At 33.0% G+C, this 24,973-nt stretch overlaps 2 protein-coding genes across 3 annotated transcripts in view; one reads left to right on the top strand and one right to left on the bottom strand.

The window, feature by feature from the left end:
* The first annotated feature begins 1,747 nt into the window (after positions 1-1,747).
* Positions 1,748-8,213, top strand: LOC127701980 (ficolin-1-like). Its single transcript, XM_052205953.1, is given in 5 exon segments — positions 1,748-1,753; positions 3,403-3,427; positions 3,430-3,498; positions 6,534-6,698; positions 7,908-8,213. Coding segments are annotated over 5 exon segments (516 nt in total). The 3' UTR covers positions 8,159-8,213.
* Positions 8,214-9,323: 1,110 nt separating this feature from the next.
* The window catches only part of LOC127702199 (uncharacterized), a 44,167-nt gene continuing 28,517 nt past the window's right edge, over positions 9,324-24,973 (bottom strand). For both annotated transcript variants that reach the window (XM_052206304.1, XM_052206303.1), the window contains 3 exons: positions 19,375-19,476; positions 15,095-15,181; positions 9,324-11,085 (listed from right to left, as the gene is read on the bottom strand). In XM_052206304.1, the coding sequence (XP_052062264.1) occupies positions 11,063-11,085; positions 15,095-15,181; positions 19,375-19,476 (212 nt within the window). In that variant the 3' untranslated portion in view covers positions 9,324-11,062. The remainder of the gene's footprint in view (positions 11,086-15,094; positions 15,182-19,374; positions 19,477-24,973) is intronic.

Genomic DNA, 24,973 nt, shown 5'->3' on the forward strand with positions numbered 1-24,973 from the left:
AAAAAATAAGAAGATGGGTTATTATTGACGTATACATTATCAACGATAGGTCACCGTACGGCCTTCAACAATTAGCAAAATCCATACTGCATTGCAAGCTATAAAAAGCGCCACATGACAAATATAAAACAATTCAAACGAGAAAACGAACGGCCTGATTTATGCAAAAACAATAAACGAAAAACAAAAATAATATATAGCGACATACGACAACCACTGAATAACTGAATATAGCTCCTGACCAAGGACAGGCACATACAGAGTGTGACGGAGTTAAACATGTTTACGGGTGCCTAATCCCCCTTTGACCTGAGACAAAGGTGATTGTTTATTACATTCAAAATTGTGTATAGTTTTCTTATCTTGAGGGAGTTGAAACCCTACTATGAGTATTATACAATAATTAATCAATTGAAAATTTCGACTCATTAAGCACTGGAAGGAGACTTCTCTATAGGGCTGGATAACGCAGAAAAACTTCCTTAACTTTCAGTAGCACACTCTATTTTTCTCTGTGTTTATATATTTATATCAAAAATGAACAAAATACATAATTAAATTTGTCATTTCTTGAAGATTTACAAAGTAGCAAGTGTATAAGTCTATGAAAAAACGATAAAAACAATTTTGAGATGAAATTATCCTTGCATATATACGAAAGGAATTACCGGAAATTAAAAAAAAATGTTCATTATATCAGATTCAATTGTGGAACCATGATTTTCTGATATATCCATTTAGACTTGTAATTGATTGTTTGTAATCAAAAAGCAATTATTGAATATGATTTTAATTTTTATTTAATTATTTAGATGAATATTTCAAAAAACATCCCAGAGATTGCATGACCTTATTTATAATCATGAAGTATTACCAGATGAGGCTTCGTAGGATTTTATCATCCCCTTTTAGAGTTATATCCCTTTGAAACAATTTCTTTTATGTCCATACAATCTTTAAAATTGTTACAGATTGTATCGATCTGACAATAGCAACATGTATTTGAAAAGGAGGCAAAATGAATGTTAATAAACAGAAACAACTATTTTGTTATCAACCCTTATTCGAGTTTTTTCCCTTGAAATATTATACACAATTTTAGAAAAAAATATATTTCGTGAACCGGAAGAAGAATTTTAGACCTTCGCCAATAATCTTTAGTTTATGCGACCTTTCATTGGCATCCAAGGTCAAAGGTCATAGAATGCAACAAGTTTTTACGCTTAAATTTCAAGCTTGAATGTTAAGAACACGATTAGAGGTAGCTGCATACACACGCGTATAATATGTTCCTCTCGAAGAGCTCTACATTTTATACATTAGACCCAAAACTGACCGAAGTTACGATGAGATAACTCTTTAAAGTATAGTTTATTGTGTATATCTTTGAAATGGTAACAGATATTAACCTACTATAAACTGCAAAAATGATGAGTATTTTAAGACCTTCAAGTTGATGTCAATGTCAAGGTCATGAGGAAATTTCACCTTGACGTTCAAAGGGTATTATAACCTTGACCTTGTGATTTTTTAAAGTCCCATGTCTCTACGACTTCTGGTTCTTAAGTTCAGTATTGCATCATATATCTAATTATACATTGTGCCCTTGATGAGCTATGGATTGTCCCAACTGACAGTGTTGTACTTAATCTGTAGATCATTTTACATTTGGCAGATTTGAGAAATCCCTTGTCGTTTTAGAGAAATAGCTAGCCACCTTAAATTTTCAGTAATTGAAGAGTTTAACATGGTTGTATGTTGGACTAAATACCAAAAACATTTGATAAAAAACAAAGAAAAAAATGCAGTTTGAAATTGTCATGTTCAGCATTGACTTTGTAAGTTTAGTAAGTTCTATTTATAAAATTGATATTGCATCATTTTTTGGACTATGCCAAATGGGGTCATGTGACATATAAAATTGAACAGCCAAATGAGCTCTTTTCAAAAATAAAAACCGTTAACCCCCTTTTCCATCCGAAAGATAGGGTGCCGTCATTAATTGCAAAAGATGGTACTAAGGTTGTCGCATATCAAATGAAAGTCCATAATGCGTGCATTTCATTTATCAAATTTTTGTTTCCCGAAAATTGGTTAGGTGGATTCATTGAGTGCAATAAATTAAATGTCTTAGGAGATATGGTTGTCGCATATCAAATGAAAGATCATAATGTGTACATTTTAAATATTAAATTCCTGTCCCCAAAAAATGAGTCAGATTACGCTATTAAGTGCAAAAACAAACTTACTAGATGGTGGTGTTGTCGAATATCAAATGAAGGTCATCAATACAATTGAGAATGGAAATGGGGAATGTGTCAAAGAGACAACAACCCGACCATAGAGCAGACAACAGCCGAAGGCCACCAATGGGTCTTCAATGCAGCGAGAAACTCCCGCACCCGGAGGCGTTCTTCAGCTGGCCCCTAAACAAATATGTAAACTAGTTCAGTAATAATGGACGTCATACTAAACTCCAAATTATACACAAGAAACTAAAATTTAAAATGATACAAGACTAACAAAGGACAGGCGCAAAAATGCAGCGGGGTTAAACATGTTTTTTGAGATCTCAACCCTCCCCCTATACCTCTAGCCAATGTAGAAAAAACAAACGCACAACAGTACGCACAGTAAAACACAGTTTAAGAGAAGTCCGAGTCCGATGTCAGAATAGGAAACAAAAGAAAATAAACAAAATGACAATAATACATAAATAACAACAGACTACTAGCAGTTACTGACATGCCAGCTCCAGACCTCAATTAAACTGATTGAAAGATTATGTCTTCATCATATGAAGTCTGCATTACAAATATATCATACTTCCGATCTCGAAAATTGAGGTGGATAGGGTCATAAAGCGCGAAATGTGAAAAGTTTAAAAAGTAAACCTGTCACATATCAAATGAAATGTCATAAAGAGTACATTAATGATATCAGACTTTTCAGGGAAAGACCTTTCAATTGTTTTACAAGCAATTGAGATACTAGTTATCTCTGTATTTAGTTTGTTTAACTGTATGAGTAGTTGCACTATCGTTCACATAGAGGATAAAAATGTTTTCGACATGAACACAAATTTATGATTCAATTTTCAATTAAATAGTAATGCAAGTTTATACCGATCAACTGTAAAAGTAAAAACGTAGTCAAGAGTATCAAGTCCGAATTAATATCTAAACCCAAGTCAGGTACAGTCAGAGGTCAAAAGTGTTTCATACCTTGAAAATTACGCTATATATTTAATATAAATATACGTTTTTTTATTTTTAACTTAAGTTTTGTACTTACTAAGAAAATAAAATGGAGAAAAAGAAATTACCAATAGTCTTAATTAATTCAATTTTTACAGTTTTAAAAACTTTTCATCATGTGTTCATGTTTTCATTTTTATATTAGGTGTTTCAAAGGAGAATAAATGGTGAAGTCGATTTTACAGAGGTTGGAAAGACTATAAAAGAGGATTTGGAAGTTTGCAGAATGAGTTTTGGCTAGGTATGAATTATTCTTTTCTCGGAAATTCTAAAAATAGAATATATATGATTTTTCATTATTACATCTATATTGTATCGTGTTTGCTTAACGTACATATATTCTTTTATTCATATTTTTATTAACAAGCTTTGTAAAACTTTGATGGTGCAAACACCACTAGCTATTTTTCAGAATATGTGATGATACAATGTAAACTCTGGATAGAAAAACTGATCTCCCTTGTCCCTTCTTAAAGTCTGAATTCGAAGGGTTGTTGGAGAATAGAAAAATGTTACAACCCATGCTAAAGTGGAGCGCCCGTACTTTTTACTGTACGGGATGCTTAAAATCCGGTCATGTCCGGTAAATATTGGGACGGGAGAATGTGACGCTCTCAACACATTTTGGAGAGGTCAATAGATGACTTGATGCAAGATAAATATTTCTGTCCCAATCTAGCATATCCTAGTCTTCAAAAGAATTAAAGTAACCCGGTCTACCGCTTGCACAACCTATCATTTAGATTATTGTTAATTTATTCTCTTCCTGAATATGCATGAAAAATAAATGACATTGAACGTGAAGCTAACAATCTAAAAACTCATGACTTCACATTCAACGTGAATTAATTTTATTGTCAATTTGGTCAACATGGCTTACAATAACCTCTTCGGGTCCATGGTTACCTAATGCTAGGCAAAATTTCCGCTGATACCCAACACACCTATTTCGGATGGCGGTTAAATTTTCCCACCCTCCATTGCAGTCGACATATTGTTTTCAACATACCTAATTGATTTATTGTTAAATGTGTTCTAGTTTTGACAATACATAAAATATTTCCAACCAAACAAACAACAACTACATTTTTGTAAGTAATGACGAATTTCTTTGGGAAAAAAATAACATATTTTATTCGTCAAAAGCGCTTTTCAGAGGCGGATTTGGGGGGGGCTTATGGAGTTTCATTTATGATAAATGCATAGACTTTTTATAAGTATCACTCCAAATGTTGACTTGAAAGCTGTATTCGATAGAAACTGGGAACAGAAAAAGATATCTTCAAGTCAGGTTATATCTACAAATAGGTAATCATAACTAAATTTGTGAATCGACTTCTTATAGGAGTCGCTGTCCTTAAATTTTTAGTCTGACCTTTTAATTTAAAGCTTTTTTCAATGATCTTGAAAAATAATAATATAAGGAGAAAAACTTTAAACAGAAAAAAGATAAAAGCAAGACCTACAGGAACATAAAGTGGTGGAATTCGTTTATTGACTCCATTATCACCTGACACAAAGGCCTAGTTTGAACTTTTACCAACACTTGGCGTTCGTCGTCTGTCGTCCGTTAACTTTTACAAAAATCTGTTTTGAAACTACTGGACCACAATCATCATTAAATCCATAAATGATCAGCAGGACAAGATCTACAAATATCATAAATGGCCGAAATCGTTAATCGATTCTATGTAGGAGTAATTACCCTTCAATGTGGAAAACCATAGTAGATAGAGAGAAACTTTTTATAGCAATCTTTACAAGCACTTCAAGATCTAAAAATAAGTCATCATAGCCGAAATCGTCAGTCGAATGAGGAGTGATTGCCTTTAATTAACAATTCTACCCATATTTACGGGTTGTTTTTTTTGCGAAAACCAAAGATGATTAAGAGAAATTGTAAGAGGCAAATAAGTCAACATGGCCTAAATCTTTACTTGTTTCATTATAGAAATTAGTGCCCTTGAATGAAAATAATATAATTTTATTTTATTTTTATTTTTTTGGAAAGGGGGGGGTGGGGTTGAGGTCCCTTGTTGACACTATAGTTGATAGAGATAAACTATAAATAGCAAAAAAGATAAGGACAGTCTCTACAAACTGGTCAACACAGCCAAAGTCGTCAGTTGACTCCTAATAAGAGTTACTGTCCTTGAATGACAGTTTTTAACCTTTTTTTCATAAACGATAGGAGATAGCCAGAAAATGTCAAATAGTGAAATTATTAGCTGGACAAGATCATCAGTTGACTTGTTTTAGGAATTACTGTTCTTTAATGAAGGTTTGTGTGTGTGAAACTACTGGGAATATTCTTATCGCATTTTATCTGTATTATGTAAAAATTCCTAGTTAGCGATACAGGCTTCTTGGAGGTTTATTATCCTGACCATTTTTATATAAATACTTTCGATAGGATTTAGATAAAATCTGGTCACTATCTTACTAAGTTTTGAAAAGAAGTGCTACCACTGCTGCTAACGATGTTAGAGTTGCATTCTTTTGCCAATGAACCTAGGAGTCTCTAGCTTATGTATATATCTATATAGATGTCTTCAATGAAAACCCTTTCTAACAGTTGGCGATGAAGAAACATATATATTTCTCTCCTTTAAATGCGTTAAAATAGGACAATTTTTATACAAGTGTGTACTGTATATACCGATCATCTTCCGTCCTCGTTAAATAGCGACAGAAGATACCAAAGGGATAGTCAAAACTCATAAGTCGTAGAGAAATCGACAAACTTACGACAAAAACGACAGAATGACAAAAACAGTCAAACAAATGTCGACAGATTCTGTTGTAACTAGTTGTAAAATGGTTTAAAACGGACCATACCCTTTATTCACTCCAAGTAACTTATAGGCAAACAAATATGAGTGGTTAATGAGACAACAGTGGACCGTTTGTCTAAGTTACAAAACTAAATAGTTAGTTTAAATGTAAGTTAAATGGTCTTCGTCGCAATAGATCCATTTCACCCTTACGCGACGGTATGTAATAATCAATCATAATAATAAAATTTATAGTACAAATTCAACTGCATCATATGCGCATTTCGATAATAAATGTCTTTTCAATGTTGCTCGTGGCAACAAAAAACATTAAGGGATCCAAAAAAGGACAAAATGTATAGCAATCGCCGGATAGGGATTCAGATAGCTGATCGTTAAATGTTTTCATTAATCTTTCAATCTTTTCTGAAAATTATTGTTACATTTTATTTCATTAAATCTATCACACAGCATACTATTATGTAAATCCTTTCAATTTCAGGCAATGACAGACTCCATATTCTGACGTCACAAGGCAAATTTGAACTGTTGATAACCATGCAGGATTTTTCCAATCAAAACCGTTATGCTATGTATGATAACTTTGAAGTAGGCGATGAGAAATCGAAATACAAGCTGACAATTAGTGATTATAGCGGTAATGCAGGTATGTGTAGCTTCTTACTCAAATACAAACAATCAATCAATTAATCTTACTCGAATGTATTGTTATGCAATGCTTTAATATTTACACCGCAAGTAAACACTTTGCGATTTGTTATGGCTTTTTTGTAATAAAAAGGGTAAAAGTCATATGATCCTTTAAATTAAACAAAACAGATGTTTAGGTTAATGTACTTGAATGGCTATAAGTTTTACTATAAAACACGTGCACATAGATTTTCTTTAATCCAAATTTTCCGAAATGAATGGCTTTTGAATTCCGCTTTTCCGTATATAGTGACCTTTATCAAGACACCCCTCGATAGAAGTTCGACAAGCACATGGCACAAGTGCAACCGGGAAAACACCATGATGAATGAAAAATAAACAAACGTGCATGGATGTCGTATAGTTGTTATTATTCACTAAACTGTTTTTATTTCTGTTGTTTATCTTTCCTTTGTCTTTGTTGATATGCTTTTGTTGAGTTATTGCTGCTCAGTCTAATGGTTTATGCGTTGTTTTCAAAAGACAAACAACAGTCTCCCTGTTGACTGTTACCTTGTGAACTAGCACTTTAAAAATCCGGCTCATCGTGTCAGTTTGGTACAAAGCAGCGGTTATATTTCATTTTCCTTTGTAAATTGTCGTTTGACTTTTCGAAGTTTTTCGGGTTTTTTTGCCAGATTTTGTCTGTCTCTCTCTTTTACTTATGAATTGTGATTCTCTTTTTGATATCTTTTCTCTTTAAGTTGTTTGTTTATAATTCTTTCACTTAAACTGACGTGTCAAGGTTAACACATAATATAGCGTACTTCCCTCTTTGCACTTAAATATTTTAAAATCTGATAAACATGATATATTATGTAATTATTTACATTAACTTCATACCGTTATTTGACTATAAACATTTTCATAATCTCCACTGCAACCTTAAACATACATTCCTGCTATCAGTTGTTAGAAAAAGAGGTAACACTCGCATACTGCTATAAGAAGACACTTGGATCGTTTAAGAGTCAGCAAGCAAACTGACACGCTGTGCCGGATTGTTCACTTTCTAGTTCACAAGGTAAAAGTCCGCAGCACGACATATAACCCTCTCTTGACGCATTGTTTTGACTATGAGCCGAACCTTTGCTTCACATTCTATATACCTCTTGTTTGTCGCAGAATAAAGCAAACACTAATTCCCTAATCTGTTGCTTTACAGGAGATTCTTTTACAAGCCATCGAGGGAGCAAATTCACAACAAAAGACCAGGATAATGATGTCAATTCTGGAAATTGTGCTAATGATTACAAAGGAGCCTGGTGGTATACAAGTTGCCATGCCTCAAATCTAAATGGACTCTATCTATCTGGAGAACATTCTTCACATGCTAATGGAGTGAACTGGTATCACTTTAAAGGTCATTATTACTCATTGAAAACCACAGCAATGATGATAAGAATATTAAAATAAAAAATGATGTTTTCGTTTCACTTGCATGAAATATTCATTAAAACAGTCTAGCATATTCCTCTTTTATGTATTATGCGTCCTTCCCTACATGTGCGAGTATATCATTTGTATATTGGCATTTTGGATTTCTTCTGAAGAACCCCCTTTTCGTGATTTCGGCAATCAATTATCTGCTTGATCCAGGATGCTTCTTCTTTTAAACTGAGTTTTACTGTGCGTATTGCTATGTGTTTCTTTATTCTACATTGGCTAGAGGTATAGGGGGAGAGTTGAGATCTCACAAAACATGTTTAACCCCGCCGCATTTTTGCGCCTGTCCCAAGTCAGGAGCCTCTGGCCTTTGTTAGTCTTGTATGTTTTTTAATTTTAGTTCATTTATATGTTTTGGAGTTTAGTGTGACGTCCATTTTCACTGATCTAGTACACAATTTTATTTAGGGGCCAGCTGAGGACCACCTCCGGGTGCGTGATTTTCTCGCTGCGTTGAAGATCCATTGGTGGCCTTCGGCTGTTGTCTGCTCTTTGGTCGGGTTGTTGTGTCTTTGACATATTCCCCATTTCCATTCTCAATTTTATTCTATTATAATGTTTGAGGAAGTTAAATGATAACTTGAACGATTGCGGTATTCAGAAGTAAGGAAAAACTGTGCTTGCTTCAGAAACGAACGCAAGAACATTTGTTTTAATTCCGATTTGTAAGTTAGAAATTTTGAAATCTTGTTGATAATTTTATATATGTATTAATAATTTGAATTTCTAAATTACAAAAATATGAAAAATGACACATTCATATCTATTTTCGGTTATGAAAAATATATGACCTGGTACAAAATGTACATAATAACACCAGAATGATTATAACAATCACAATGCGTATATCAAAGTACAGCCTATTCAACATTGTCAGTTTGTTTTAGACTTATGAATTTTAATGTCCTTTTGGTATCTTTCGCCTCTTTTTTTAGAACCTTTTTCTGCTGCCTTTAAGGTATGGGATTTGCTCAGTGTTGAGGGCCGTACAGTGACCTAAAGTTGCTTAGATCAACGTCATTTTGACTGTTGGATAGTTATCACATTATTTCATATTTTATACACAGATGCATGCAATCTTTACAAACATATATGTAAGTGTGATGTTAACACATATGCATAAACATGATACATGTTATAATAAACATGTGTATTGTTTTCTGACAATCCAGTCTGGTCATTTTTGCTACATGCCTACAGAACAATTATAATATTAAAGCTTGTGGAACTATCTTCTAATAAATATTAACTTGACAACTTCCAACTGTTCAAAGTTGGTTCACTTACTGATAATTTTGGCCCCAAAAAATCTGAAAATTTGTTGAAAACATATACACGTATTGAATTATTTAATTGCTTCAGTTCAAAAGGATTGTCATCAATGTTGTTTTAAGAGATGTATTTTACACGTCAAAAATGTAGATGAATTTCATTAAAACCTGATTTATTTTTGCAAAATTTGGCATAATTTTTTACGGTTTTCTAATCAATTAACATTGGCGCAACACCACGCACACACGTATGTTTGCTAAAATAATCATTATGTACCATATTCTTTACTTTTCTACCAAAATTTCAATGGTGGCGCTACATATGAAATCTTGGAAAAGCGCGAAAAGGATGACTAATTTCTAGAAAAATGAACAAAAATGACATCAATTCCTATTTCACGCTAATACATTTATAAATATAAAGCAGTTTTACAATTACTTTAAAAAATAACACATTCAGTAATTATGCATACACATTAGATTTAAGTTAATTAGGGTTATTGGCTCTACTCCTTTTTCATGGACGGGAAAAAGGATAATCCTCTCTCCAAATTGGTACGAGAAAAAGACCACCAAAGAAGTTGCCATCAAGTTAAAACATGAAGAAACAGAATCCATTTTGAGTTCAATGAAAAACGGTAAATGAACCCTAAAAACCATAAAAATTGATTCTTTTACTAGTAGCAAATAAAAATCGATACGTATTGTTGTGAATTTGGGGAGAAAATTAAAGGTCGTAACGAATTAAAAACGTTTGCATATTCTTCACCGTCAGGATGATCAATAGTCGGAGAAAATGAGTCAAACGACATAGGTTTCCACAAAGAGGATGATAAGAATTAACCAGGCGGAATGCTTAGCCATACACACGACGAGAACACATTAAAACTAAATATACAATAGATAAGTCCTGTTAAAGAGGCAGTCCGGGATGAAGGTCGGGAAAATTTGGGCTACCACTGGAAAATTATGGTATATTAGATAGGGACAGCAATTTTGCCTTGTAACGGGCCACCTACCGAACCCTCAAACAGTTGTTGCGAGGGTTCTTGCTGTGCAGAAAGCGTGGCACTCTCTTTACACGAGGCATCAGATTTTACGTCTCAACTCTGACCGGACGGTGCTGCGTACTTTTACATCCAGCACAACCAAACGGACGTCAAACTTTGGCGAGGGTTTTACTGCTGATCGGAAGAAGACCTGAGATAACCAAATTTCTATTCCCCAGTCACACCTGTCTACTTCTTAAATATTGTATGTTCGTTCGAGAGACGAATAAGAACATATTAATAAAAATGAAAAAGATTAAAACTGTTACCCCCACCATCGTTCAAAAACACGAAACATTAATTACTATGATTTATAATTGAAAAATATAAAACAAAAACAGATGAGTAATGTTAGTCTTCAAGGGTGCTATATACAGTGTATGCCAGAATGCTCATACTTAGTTAGACGTATAGGATAGACACTCTGTGTAAGATTATAAAAAGATATATATGTTTGTTCAATATCAAAATATGAACTTTATCTCGCATAGTGTCCAAATTGCTAAACATAGCCTGTTTGAACTGGAGGCATCCTTAGGAGTCATCTCAGTTTGTCATTGAATACTGCAGTTTTTATCTGCAAGAAAATCCGAGCATGTAAATTAACATTTTTTAAAAAGTCTACGGAAACTATATGCAACAATACAAAATACCAATTATTATATACTATACGTAGCTATAGAGATAAAAACAGTAAACGGAAAAAAGTATTTTAAATATTAAAATTTCCCTTACGGTCCTTAATTCTCACCAACTTATTAAAAACAGTATAGCAACAAAGGCTGTCAGGTGTAATTTTACCAATGCATAACAATTAGATGTATGTAAATATTAAAATATATACACCTACTAGATTTTGATTTTGATTTTTCTTACACACCTCCGTTCAAGTACAGAAATGAATTATAGGAGGAATCTTAAAAAATGTTATGACATGAACTGGGTTTCAACAATAAGACCAAGAAAACATCTGCCCAAAGATAAGTATAACGTTTATCTGCCACTTTTAAAGGATTTCATTACGCGAGATTTGATTTTTTGAAATTAAAAAAAAAAATTAACTGAAATGTCAGTCCCTCTAAAAGTTAAAATCTCTGTGGTCTACAGCAGATGCTTTAAAATAAAAGTTTAACAAAACAAAATGTCTGTTTCATTAGATCAAGTCTAACTTACTTGCGGAGTCTATAAAATTTTCTTGAAACTAGCGGGATACAAATTTCACAACACAAAATATAAAAAGTAAAGTATGTATATATAGTTTTACATAAAGAAGTATATAAATGGTCTAGCAATAATAATTCTTTATATTAATAAACTATAAATGTTTAAGTTTCAATACTCGTCGTGAACGCACCTAAATATAACTCACAATGCAAAAAGATTATGTGTGTTAAAACTACTTGTACCAAAATCTTTCTTATTCAAATATTTGAATAAATAAAATGAGTTAAAATTGTGTCTTTTTTAAGTTTTTGCAAAAAAAAAGCAAAACAATGGGTAAAACTCGACTTTCAGGGGCAACAATTCCTATGAGGGGTCATTTGTCTTTTTCCTCCATGTTGACTGATTTCGAGATCTTATTTTGCCGACCATTTTACTAGTTATAAACACATTCTATATGCAATTATTCATCCAAAAAATATAAAAACTGGTATAAATCATTCTTAACTCCACTAGGGAATAAATTGAGGATGTCAGCCATGCTGATTTTTTTATAGATCCTATTGTGCTGGAAATTTTTGCTGTTTATAGCTTATCCATTTCTAATAGTTTCTGCAAAGCAGATAAAAATCTTCTTTCAAGAACTTCTATAGAGGACATTGGCGATTTCGGCCATGTTGATTTTTTTGTAGATCTTATTGTGCTGAACATATTTGCTGTTTCAAGTTTCTCTCTATCATAGTTATTGCAAAAAAATCATAAATCGGTAAAAATCGTATGACACGGACACTAACTCATATAAGGGTCAATTGATGTTTACTGTCTTGGCTTAATTGTGTATTTTTTTGTTGTCGTTTTCTCCATCTATTATAGTTTTCATAATGATAACCAAAAACTGAGAAATAAAATAAAAACAACGGTCTTTTCAAGGCCAATAATTAGAAAATTAATTTTTTCAGAAATTTGTGAATAGGTAGACATAGGCCTTGATCTGCTGATTATTTTTATCTTCAATCAGTTGCTCTTACTGCCTTAGTTTTTGAGATATCAACAAGAACAGAAGTTAACTACTTTGTTTTATGTTCAGAAACAACGGTTGATGGATCAAATTCCTGGGTAAAATTTAAAACTAGATTTCCTACGGAAAATTCAGGTAAAGTTCGGGCCAGGTTAGCTAAAATACTATAGCATGACTACGGATGGAGTTAATTTTCTGCATAAAACTGACAAAATAAAGGAATTAAAGCAACAATAAAAATTAATTTAATAAAACGAATGGTCTTTTACACTAAATCCATTGAAAGTTGGATGTGTGCTGATTGATATTTTAGTCTTAGATACATGATTTTTTCATTAGTTGTTTTTGGTATGGCACTAGCTGTCAATAACTGCGAGTACTCTCAGATCTGTACTTAGTGTCTTTTTTTGTTGTTGTAGGGATGTAAAAATACCCTGCCACATCCGGTCTGTGTTTTTGTTACTTATTTTTTTGCTTTGTGTCAATCTAATGAGTTAAGCCCTTTTCAACACATTTTTATAGTTTGATCATATGCTGTACTGTTACACCACTGTCCCAGGTTAGAGGGATGGTTGGGCGCCCGCTTACATGTTTAAACTGCTATATTCTTTATGTGCCTGCCCTAAGTCAGGTTCCTGTAGTTCCTGGTTGTCGTTGGTTCATGTCTGTCATATTTGTTTTTCGTAAATTGGTTTATTATAAATTAAGCCGTTAGTTTTCTAAGTTGAACTGTGTCATGTTTTTCATGTCGGGGCCTTTTATAGCTGACTATACGGTATGGGTTTTTCTCATTGTTTAATGCCATACGGTTGCCTATAATTGCTTACATACAATTCATTTGAACTTTGGTGAATAGTTGTCTCAATGGCAATCATACCACATCTTTTTTTATTTTCATAAGCATTTGTTCTACTTTCATGAAACATATTAAAATGCCAATTTTGCAAACCAGAAACATTTTTATGTCATCTGTAAGAATCAGGGTCTTTTCTGCACGGAATCCTTGCGTGTCGTGAGTTTAAGAACTTGATTGCCAATCTGATTACCATGAGGTAAGAGAAGAAAAAGTTATTTAGGTAGCATTTAGTGCCAGGAATGACAAGCCCAGTCAGTGAATGTGTGGTCAATTTCACCAAAATTTGAGAAACATATAATGAAGAATATTCATTTCCAAATAATAAGATCACGGCTTTTACTGAACCAGTACACAATTTTATTTGGGAGCCAGCTTAGGACCACCTCCGGGTGCAAGATTTTCGCTGCGTTGAAGACCCATTGATGGCCTTCGGCTGTTATCTGCTCTTTGGTCGGGTTGCTGTGTATTTGACATATTCCCCATTTCCATTCTCAATTTTATTTTATTAATTTCATTTTGTTTTTCTATTTCTTTTTAAGCATCGTTTGTACGGGTAACTCTAGAGAGAGCCTTTAAAAGCATATTTAGTTTAAAATTCCGACCAAGCGAAACCTCACTGGTAGTCGATGTCGTTCAACATGCGTTACAGTAAAGTGAGTAGGGACAGTGTGATTTTCACATAACGGTTTTAGATTCCAAGGTTCAGCTAAGTGGTTTTCTATTACATCCTTTTCTGATAAATTGGTAAAAACAAGTTTTTCAGTTCTGTACGTAAGATGTCGATCTAATACTTATGTCAAGCAACTTCAACCAATCGTGTTAACTGCCTTATCAATTGGCACTAAAGTATATATTCAAAGTCATTTAGTTTAGATCTTCTTTTTGGATCTTTTGATATTCAGTCGCTACATAGTTATCTTTATAGTATGTAATACATTTGTCAACAATTTTTCCCAATTTATTCATGTTATTTTTATATAATTTAAATTTTGGATGTAACACGTCTTCTGATTGGCTGAAAGTGTTTTGTCTATCAGCTCATAGACATAATTTTGTCATGTGACCGTAACGTCATCAACGTTTTTATCATGATTTACGCCTTTTTAGAATTAAATTATAAGGAATGACTGTAATATTTTTTTCTGTCTATTCGAAATAACCTAATAAATGTGGTGCACACTTTTAAATAACCCGCTACGCGGGTTATTCAGTGTGCACCACATTTTTGATGTTATTTCTTCATAGACAAAAAAAATATTACAGTCATTCCTTAAATAATTTTAAAAAGCGTGTTTATTCGCCTTTTTCAGTTAGCACCATTACATGTAACTACATTCAACTGAAACAGAGTCAAAGATGTTTCTTCATCAAGCCTTCCAATCGATTTTAGACGGGGGTCAATATATTTGAAATTTCTGAAGTTGTTTTTGTTGAATAATATCCACATTACCGATTACAATATGACCATAGGGTTGGTGTATATAGTGAAATTGAAAAGTAACATGTTGTTAGATAAATATTCATGATTACACAAAATGGAATTCAATTTACCTTTTAATAACTTTTCCCGTTCTTTCCTTGACGATCTGACCTCTTTTGTATCTATTGTCATAGGTAGGGTATCGTGGCTTATTATTTCTACAAATATGATGAGAAATTTGAATCTTGAGTCAGAATTTAGAAAAGTCTACGATAGACAAAGAGTAAAAAGTCATTTACAAATATTAAAAGAAGACTGACAAAAGGTGTTGGAAAGCAAAACAAAAATGATATTAATCAAAAGAGCAATGAAAAGCCAAGTTGACTTAAAGATCATAGCTTGTCACAACGATAAATTCGCCCGTAAAACATACAATTGTAACTGAGAAATACTATCTTTTGTTAGACTTTCGCATTGTTATGATCGAGAAATATATTTATGCAGTCATATAATCTTGAAGGGTTGGCATTGTCTTCAAAGGTAGCGAAACAGTCGGATCAACTTGGAGTTAGACTTTAGGGAAATATTCTTTTAGTCATCAAGACCGTTAAATTTCTACATTGAAATAACACATTTAGTATTTTTGGTGCGTTTTCGGTATGATTATAAGCCTATGCATTCTATCTATCTGACTGCAGAACATGAGCAAGTACACATGTTTGCTTCACTCGCCCTGTTTCCATAAAGTCAAGATAAGTGTTCATGCAGTATTTACCACTACACAATCAATAATAATCCTTGAATGAAGACTGATGTCAACAAAAAGTCATAAATATTCAGTGACATAATCTATGGTACATGATGTGCGTAACAAAGTAATATATTTTAAGAATATACAATTTCAACACAGTTACATATCAGTTGATTACAATACATTAAATACTGTTTCAAATGGTAACGAGGAAAGTTTAAGTCCAATAAACCTTAGGAAGTGATATAGATACTTATTTATTCCCACGTTTGAAGAACGTAATTACAAAAATCATTTCGATTATATAAGTGTTCGACAATGTTTTATAAAATGATTTATATATAAATACATCCCATCACGAGTAAAAGGTGGTCAATGAGACTATCATTATCAGTAACTTGCAATTGACTAGCATAGCCAGTAAAGTTATGAGTAATCCGTGTTTTGTATTTAATCATCTCCTTGGTACCATTTTTCAGGTAATTGTGGGAATCATGTGTATATGAAATGTAAACGGAGTATTCATACATGGATAGGGTGATTTATTGATTTTTGTATAACGCCACTTTCAGCACAATTGGATAGTTTGTGTCGGTCAGTTTTTATTGGTGGAAGAAGCCGCAGTTGCTGGAGAGAACCATCGACCTTTGGCAGGAAACTTAAAAGTCCTTGTAGATTCAGATTGGAGTCGAGCGCACCTGCCACGTGCTCACGAGCTAACAACTCCAGTGTTGACAGTCTAGTGATATAGTTGTTATACTAATTAGACCACATGAATAGAGATACAGAAAGCTTTCAATGACAGTAAATTATTTCATATGTGATATTGCCCATATTTTTTATTAAAAAAGTTTTATGAAAACTGTTTTTTATTTCAAAGGCCCAAATGATACTTTGAATAAATGTTTGGAGGAAAGATATGAATAAACAGAAAGTAATAGTAATAAGTATCATATCACTCTCTTAAAAACATTGAATAACAAAAATAGACAAACACAGCAGACAAATCATTACAAAGAAAATGAACATTCCAGAAAATTGAAGCGAACAAAAATCATTGTTATGTCTATTGGAAAATTATAATAGGCAGAGAACTCCAATTTCATCTATGCAAACCCGTCGTATTAATTAGGCATCCCGATTACGAAATTATTACCTTTTGTATACAGAAGGTTGCCTGTAATGAATATATATCTACTTACCTATGCAAAATATATGACTATTTTACTATTTTCACATACTTAACAAGTCATGATCATGAAATGTTGGTGGCCTTTGACAATTACTGTTATAAGAATACGAAAAGAGAGGCAAAAGATACCAAAAGGATACGCAAACTCATACCTTAAGTCGAATACACACTGACAATGCCATCGCCAAAAATGAAAAACTATGAAAAGACTAACATTATACAAAATACAACATAGAAAACTTAAGACTGAGCAATACGAACCCCACCAAAAACCGGGGTGATATCAGGTGCTCCAATATTGTGCTCCAAACATGGCACCCATCGTGTTGATCGTGTAAGTACACACCCGATCATAAGTCTATTTCGGTAGGTCACATTCGAGGATACGAGGACGGGATCATGGAACATCTGTGAAACAGATATTCCTTAACGGTCAACCAACTCGTGACGGCGTCCGTAAAATTTTTGAAGGGATGATTTCAACTTCACCACGTGGAACTTGTTTTAATCTAGAATGAGTTGAAATTAGGAAAAGCTATGAATTCACGTTGACCGTTAGTCTAAAGTTTCCGTTGATTTTTGAGGTGAAAGATTCGATAAGATTGACATTACGGCACATACAAATATTACGAGAATGATAATTAAAGGACGAATTCACAAAAAACGATCCCAAACAATACTGGGGACTTTTCGTTTGATTCACCTCTTAATCTGTTATAGTGGTGTAACACCACAACATACATATTTTTAAGTATTGCTCTGGTCTGCTCACGGGTAAGTGGACTTTTTGTTAGATGTATTTCTGCTTTGTATCGATCTGATGAGTTACTGTGGATTCATATATTTTCGTGGATACTAATTTTCATGGATTAAGAAAAACTTAAGGTTTCGTGAATATTTGATTTCGTGGCTTTGCCAAAGTCTGCATACAAGCCTATAGAAAATTTGTAACTCGTTGAACATTTAAATTTGTGGTTCAATTGTACCCACGAAATCCACGAAAATTGGTATCTCTTGAATAATAATGAATCCACAGTAAGCCTTTTTCAACTCATTTTTGTAGTTTGTTCTTATGTCGTACTGTTACACCACTGTCTCAGAATAGGGGAGGGGCGGCGCCTTCAAATTAAACTACTAGTGGTTTAACCCCGCCACTTTGTATATATGCCTGTCCCAAGTCAAGAGTCTGTAATTGAGAGGCTGTCGTTTTTTGTTGTTTCTCATATTTGTTATTCGTTTATTGTTTTGCATAGTTGTTCTTGTGTTGTGCTGTTACACCACTGTCACAGGTTAAGGGAGGGTTGGCGCCTTCAAACTAGTTTAACCACGCCACATTTTGTATGTCCCTGTCAGGAGCCTGTTAATCAGAAGTTGTCGTTTGTTGCTATATATTATATTAAGTTTTGGTTTTTTTTTTTTTATTATTTTGTTAGTTTTCTCGTTTGAATTGTTTTACATTTGTCATTTCAGGGTCTTTTATAGCTGACTATGCGGTTTGGGTGTGCTCATGGTTGAAGGCCGTAATGTGACCTATAGTTGATAATGTATATGTCAGTTGGTCGCTTGTGGAGAGTTGTCTCATTGGCAATGATACCACATCTTCTTATTTTTATTTTTGCTTGTGCTTTGCATTCATTTATGAAACTATAAAATGTCAGTGTTAACATACCGCATGCAACTATGAATATATTATGGGATGCCTCGATGGCGGAAAAGTCTAAAAGTTATCTATAACAGCGATCACTAGCTTGTCAACATTGAGGTTGCGAGTTCGAACTTCGCTCGTTGTAGGTTCGTTAGAATCCGCTTTAAATTGACAATGATTGCTAGTTTTTCCTGCCGACGTTCAGTGGTTCTCTACTGAGACTCAAGCTTTCTCCACTAATGAAAACTGGCCACCACGATATAGCCAAGAGTGCTAAAAGCATTGCTATACACAAAGATTCAATCAATCAATCTATTATGGTATATGTTGTAGAAAATTGAATAAAAGATATTTATTACATTGTTAAAAGGCAAACGATATTTCTGTCAAAAACCAAAACACACCTGTCTACATGTCTGGTCTGACTCGTCTTCAGAAGTTGTCAACTTTAGACCTGTACATAGGTCTGGTCTGTAGTAGACAAACCAACAGCACTGGAAAAGTCATAAAAAGCTGACATAGGTATGAACTACCACAGAGACATTTAACCTCTTTTTCTGCTATAAATATATTAAGATAAATTTGAAAGCAGTCAAAATCCCTGATCAAAGCGATCTTTTGCATAAGTTATGAATGCACCTATCTATGGATTAGAAGTGATTAACCTTGCCAAAACCTATTTGCCTCATATAGTATAGATTTAAAGCAAATTCCAGATTGAATCTGTAATTTGTTCTTGCATTCCAACAGTTTCAGAAAACATTTGAAGAATTTGGATATTCGAATTGTAAACTTCATTATTTAATGATGTGGTCTAATTTACCTTCTAATGACTTTTTGAATTCTGGTTCTTCCCATTTTCTTGTTAACTTCGGATTACCAAACATTTGAATATACGCAGAACCACCGGGTTTTTGTAATCGTTCTGAAATATAATTAAAAATGAAGTGAGCGAGATCAAAGAAATAACACCGTACCTGGTTCGAAGTCACAATGTACCCGTTGAAACTTGAAAAATATGAAATAACTCTGATATACTTTATTATTGCTACCAGAGAAATTTCCCTAAAGCTCAATTCATTCATACAAAATCTAATATATATATATACACTCCTTGATATTAGAATTATGCATTGTAATCTTCATATTAAAGTATATAACTTAAAGGACGACTTTTCCTTTTCTTTGTTTAAAATCATTGACCTCGCTTATGCAGTCTACATTTGTCAGTTGATTCGATTTGCACGTGTTTCAATGATGTAATGTTTTCATTACAAAATTCTTATTACATAAGACACATGTCACAAATGGACTAAAACACTTTCTTAATTGTAAAAGAAAGAGGCTCCTAAATTTCTAAATCCCCCCTTGCAATTCTATGGCATTTTTATATTGATTTAAACCCTTGATGCAATCGACTTTATCTCTTCATTTTTTTTCTTTTCTCTCTTATGTATTGTATTTTCAAGACAATATAAAAAAATTCAGAAAAATTGGTAAAAACTGGGGTCATAACTCCAACAAGGAGTCAAAGAGAGGCGAAGGATACCAAAGGGACATGAAACTCACGAGTCGAAAAAAACTGACAACGCCATTGCTAAAAAAGAAAAAGACAAACAACAGTACACAAAACAACATAGAAACCAAAGACTGAGCAACACGATCCCAACCAAAAATAGGGGGTGATCTCAGGTGCTCCGGAATGGTAATAACTCCAACAGGGAGTCAAATGACGATTTTGTAATTAGTCATGTTTATTTGTAGATCTTATCGTTCTGATAATTTTTGCTGCTTATAGTTTTCCTCTATTTATCATAGTAAGGTAGATAATTGCCAAAAGCGCATGAAGTTGGGAAACATTGTCAATAAATAGCAAGATAAGGTTTGAATGACAGATTCCTTTATTTATTTTATTTGTAAATCATTACTTTCTAGAATATAATTATTCTGTTTACATATTTTCTCTCTATAATATAATTTCGAAAATAATAGCAGTGGTAAAATATTATTTTAGGGCTATAACTCCGAAAAGAAGTCAATTAAAAATTTAGATGATTTTGACAATATGTAGATCTTGTCTTGCAAATCATTGTCACCGTTATATTTTTTTTCTGTCTATTAATATTTCCAAGAAAATAGACAAAAAACACATTAAATTAAAAATAATCAATGCAAGGGTAATACGTTCTTTCAGGAGTTCATTGGCAATTTTGGTCATATTGATTTAGTTGTAGACCTTAACATGTTGATGACTTATGCTGTTAAAAATCTCTCTGTGTTATAGTTTTCTTCAAAAACCGCAAAAAATGGCAAAACTTGTTCATGTTGTAATTAAAGCAATAACTTCTTTCGGCAGTTTATCGGTCATATTGACTTATTTCTAAATTTTAAGTTACTAATCGTATATACTGTTTATAGTTCTCTCTGTTATTTATAGTTTTCAAAATAATTGCCAAAAAAAAGTAAAAATTTATTAAATATTGTCATTTATAGAATACAACTCCTTTAAAGTTATTGTTTCAATGCTGTTCAACTTTGACCTCCCTAATGTGTTGATTCAAACACCACTGATGCGTTTTATGTAGACGAAATGCGCGTCTGGCGAAAATATACCAATTTATACATTGTACGCTTGGTATCTTTGATGAGTTTTTAAAGAATCGATTGGCAGTTTTTAGTCATGTTGATCAATATTTGTATATATTTTCTTGACGATATATTTTGCTGTTTACAGTTTTCTATTATATCTTTTAACGAATAGAAAAAACAACTCAATGTTTTAGCAAAACGCGTGATTCAAGCTTAGGCAATAACTCTTTAAAATAACTCTTTTTATTAAGATAATTGAAAAGAAAGGAAGGAAGGAAATTTGTGAAAAAAAGGCCTTCAAGGGAAATTACTCCTATGAGGAGTCTAATAGATTTGTAAAAAACTAGAATAAGGTTGCACTTAATATTCTTAACATCTCGTTTCAGTGTTTTACATTATGATATCACACTGAATATTATGATATCACGCTGATTATAATGATCAACCTGTTTGCCTATAGTTCCCTTTTACCAGGTTTAGGAGTGGACGGTCAAAATTGTTTCATATGTGAACATTTGATTGACCATTTTCATGTAAGAAAGCTAATTTTCCCTCCTAGCATGCGTTGTTATCTTTAATATGGAAATATGCATCGACCAAAATGCAACCTAAGAGCTGTACTTTGATATATCAAACAATGAACGTCCCTGGCTAACATATATACATGGGCGTGTTGGGTAACAAGGAAGTGAAAATTAAATCATTTAGAAAGCAAACATCTTTATTTTGTTGTCGCATAATAAGGTTTCAGATAATAATAAAAAAAGGAAAAGTAAAATACATTTGACAATGATTTGGTCAACATTTCTTAAGAAAACCAGAAGTACTAAATTTTTCTGTTCATGTTACAAGATTTTACATTGCTTTTGCATTTAGTTCGACTATTTACTCTTTTTCCAGTCATAACCATGCTCATGCATTGTTAGTCAACCCTTCTATGGGGTTGATATTTAATTATGAAGCCCCTATTGATATATTGTTTATATTTTTATGAATTTGTGGTGTCGCTTTTAATGTTTAACTTATATTTCTGTATAGTACGTTGTAAAGTGCCACTATAAATACAATAGTTTTTTAAATGTATTTCATATTAAACATAGCATTGTTAGCACTATCACACTTACATTTCTCGCCATATTTTTATGAAATTTATATCATAGGTTTATATCAGAAATGTTTTAGAAGAGTTTGATTTATGAGTTTGAATTTCCCCTTGGTATCTACCGTATCTTTTTTGTCAATTTGTAAGGTTTCAAAATTTGTTTGAATAACATTTCCCGCATTTCCGGAGCATATACGAAAATTGGTCTAAAAACACTACATGAAGTGTACTAACTTGATATAACAATACCAACATGTTTTGTAGGAGTATAACGACGGGTGTCGAATTTGGAGCAGAATATGCTAACCTATTTGTAGCTAATGAGATCACTGTGGGTCCTTGGTTTGAATCGTTTGTTCAGATTTTAGTTTCTATGTTGTGTTTAGTGGAATTGTTTGTCTTTTCGTTGTTTTTCTTTATTTCAATGTTTTTGTCAGTTTCATTTATGTTTTAAATGCCCCCTTCGTCTATTTTTAGCAATAAACTAAGTGAATGTGTGTGTGCAAGATTAATCAAATCTTATGAGAAGATTTTTAGAAACTTATCTGTGCACACTAGTTGAATTCATTTGTTAAATATCAAATATTTTGTTTGGAACATATTAACTGCGTTTCCTACTTAACGATTCTTGCAATCTTCCCATCTCGTTGATCTATACGATGTGTCTGTGTCTAAACTAACTAATGACATTTTTACCACGTCTAAAGTTGCGGTTTAACATCTATGTCGTCTGTCTGCTAAGTACTGAACGTGACATATTCCCGAATATGACTGTTATACCGAGTGTGAATATGCATTGCTTTACGACGTGTCTCGGTATTTTGTACATCAAACATTCATGTATTTTTTTTTTTTATTGTTTCTTTTATGGTTTCGGTTGGATAATGTGTTATGTCTTATCGTTTGTATTCCAAATAATTATAAAATAGCCTTTCAATACCATCATTGTCATGAAAATTGTTTGGACTGGTATTGTGAAAATAATTGTATAAAGTTCGAGATTGCATGTTCGTTACGTAAGTGCGTCACTGTTTGTGATATCCTGTGGTGTCTGTCGTTTTTTATGTTGATGGAAGATGTTCGTTGTTGTTCTGCAGTTTGCATGATGTGTCGACTATTATATTATTTGTTTGTGCGTTTCTCTGTGATGAGTGTTCTTGCGTATGTTTGTGCTGTATTTCTGTCACGTAGTGTTGTCATTTAAGCGATATTTGTTAACCTTGTCATATAAGCGGGAGGTTTGGCTAGCCATAAAACCAGGTTCAACCCACCATTTTGTCTTAAAATGTCCTGTACCAAGTCAAGAATATGGCAGTTGTTATCAAATAGTTCGTTTCTATGTATGTTGGCGTTTGTTTTGGTTGCACTTCAGTGTTCCCAGTGTTTCTTTGTTTTCCTCTTATAGTTTATGTGTTTCCCTCGGTGTAAGTTTGTAACCCGGATTTGTTTTCTCTCAATCGATTTATGACTTTTGAACACCGGTATACTACTGTTGCCTTTATAAGATGCATTCATTTTTTCGATATAATTGCTTCGTCTGAACAAAAGCCAAACAATGTATGATATGCATATTTGCGGTTGTAAATTTTTAATTTTCCCTCAATGGGATTGGAACCCATGCTCCTGTGACATAGTTGCAACATTCGGCACTGTGTACCACTCGGCCAACTAGGATATATACATGATTTCATTCGTTAGTCGAGTAATTTTTGTAAAGATAATACAAGTATGCTTTTTAATTGGTATTCCGCTGTATCAGTATTATTTTCTATTTCTCGCGATGGCATCCATGTTGGATGATTGGCTAGGACAAAAACAAAACTTGTCATATTGCAAAATCCTAGGTACTTTATTCATATGATTTGCACCACGTGACTTTGGCCCTTTTGGTTAAGTTACTTCCCTTAGTTGTAGATTGAAAATATAAATCATATCAAATTTGCGGATATATCAGTCTTTTTCCGTTTTGGATCTAAAACTAACGTGTCTTTAAAAACTTCCTCTGGCGGATATTTACAAAGAAATAATTTTGTGTAATTTGAAGAACAAATGATTAAAATTTTACTATTTACGGAATTGGAAGGATGGAATCATCATGTTTTTAAAAGAATTTGGCCGAAAACTTAAGAAAGCAGGTGAGATAAAAGTTATTTAACCTGAAAATTCAACCTGCAAGGTGTTTCCCTATATGCGGACAAATCATGAACAATGCCTTCTTGTATCTTTGTTTCTATTTTGAATCTTGCTTTTTCACGAAAAAACGTCATTTTAGATAGCAATAATACTACGGTTACGCTTTCGGTTTTCAAACTCAAAAGGCCGAAAGTTGTGAAAGTAGACAATGTTCATTTGTACTCGAATAGAAAGCAAACAACATGTACAATTCACCTAAATGCGGACAAATTGTTGATTCGACTTGGGAATTGGCATATGTGCATTTTATTTATGGGGCATATATAATCCTATTGTAATGGCTGTCGTCATAATAAGGCAATATGGCCGCTATGCAAATTAGCAAAGTACGCCAAATTTTGCCATATGTGTATAATACACATTATAACTGTCCATTAAAATTAGTGGTAGTAAAGTCCTCGCATGGCCAAATGCACTTGTAAAAGTAGTTTCATCAATCAGTATATGTTTAATCAATCATTTTAAATGAAATCTTAGATCCATTTATCGAATTTGAAGAACTTGGTACGTGTGCTCGCATAGCAGTGCATTTATTTAC

Source organism: Mytilus californianus, unplaced genomic scaffold (assembly GCF_021869535.1).
Source record: "Mytilus californianus isolate M0D057914Y unplaced genomic scaffold, xbMytCali1.0.p SCAF_5, whole genome shotgun sequence".
NCBI classification, from domain to species: Eukaryota; Metazoa; Mollusca; class Bivalvia; order Mytilida; family Mytilidae; genus Mytilus; species Mytilus californianus.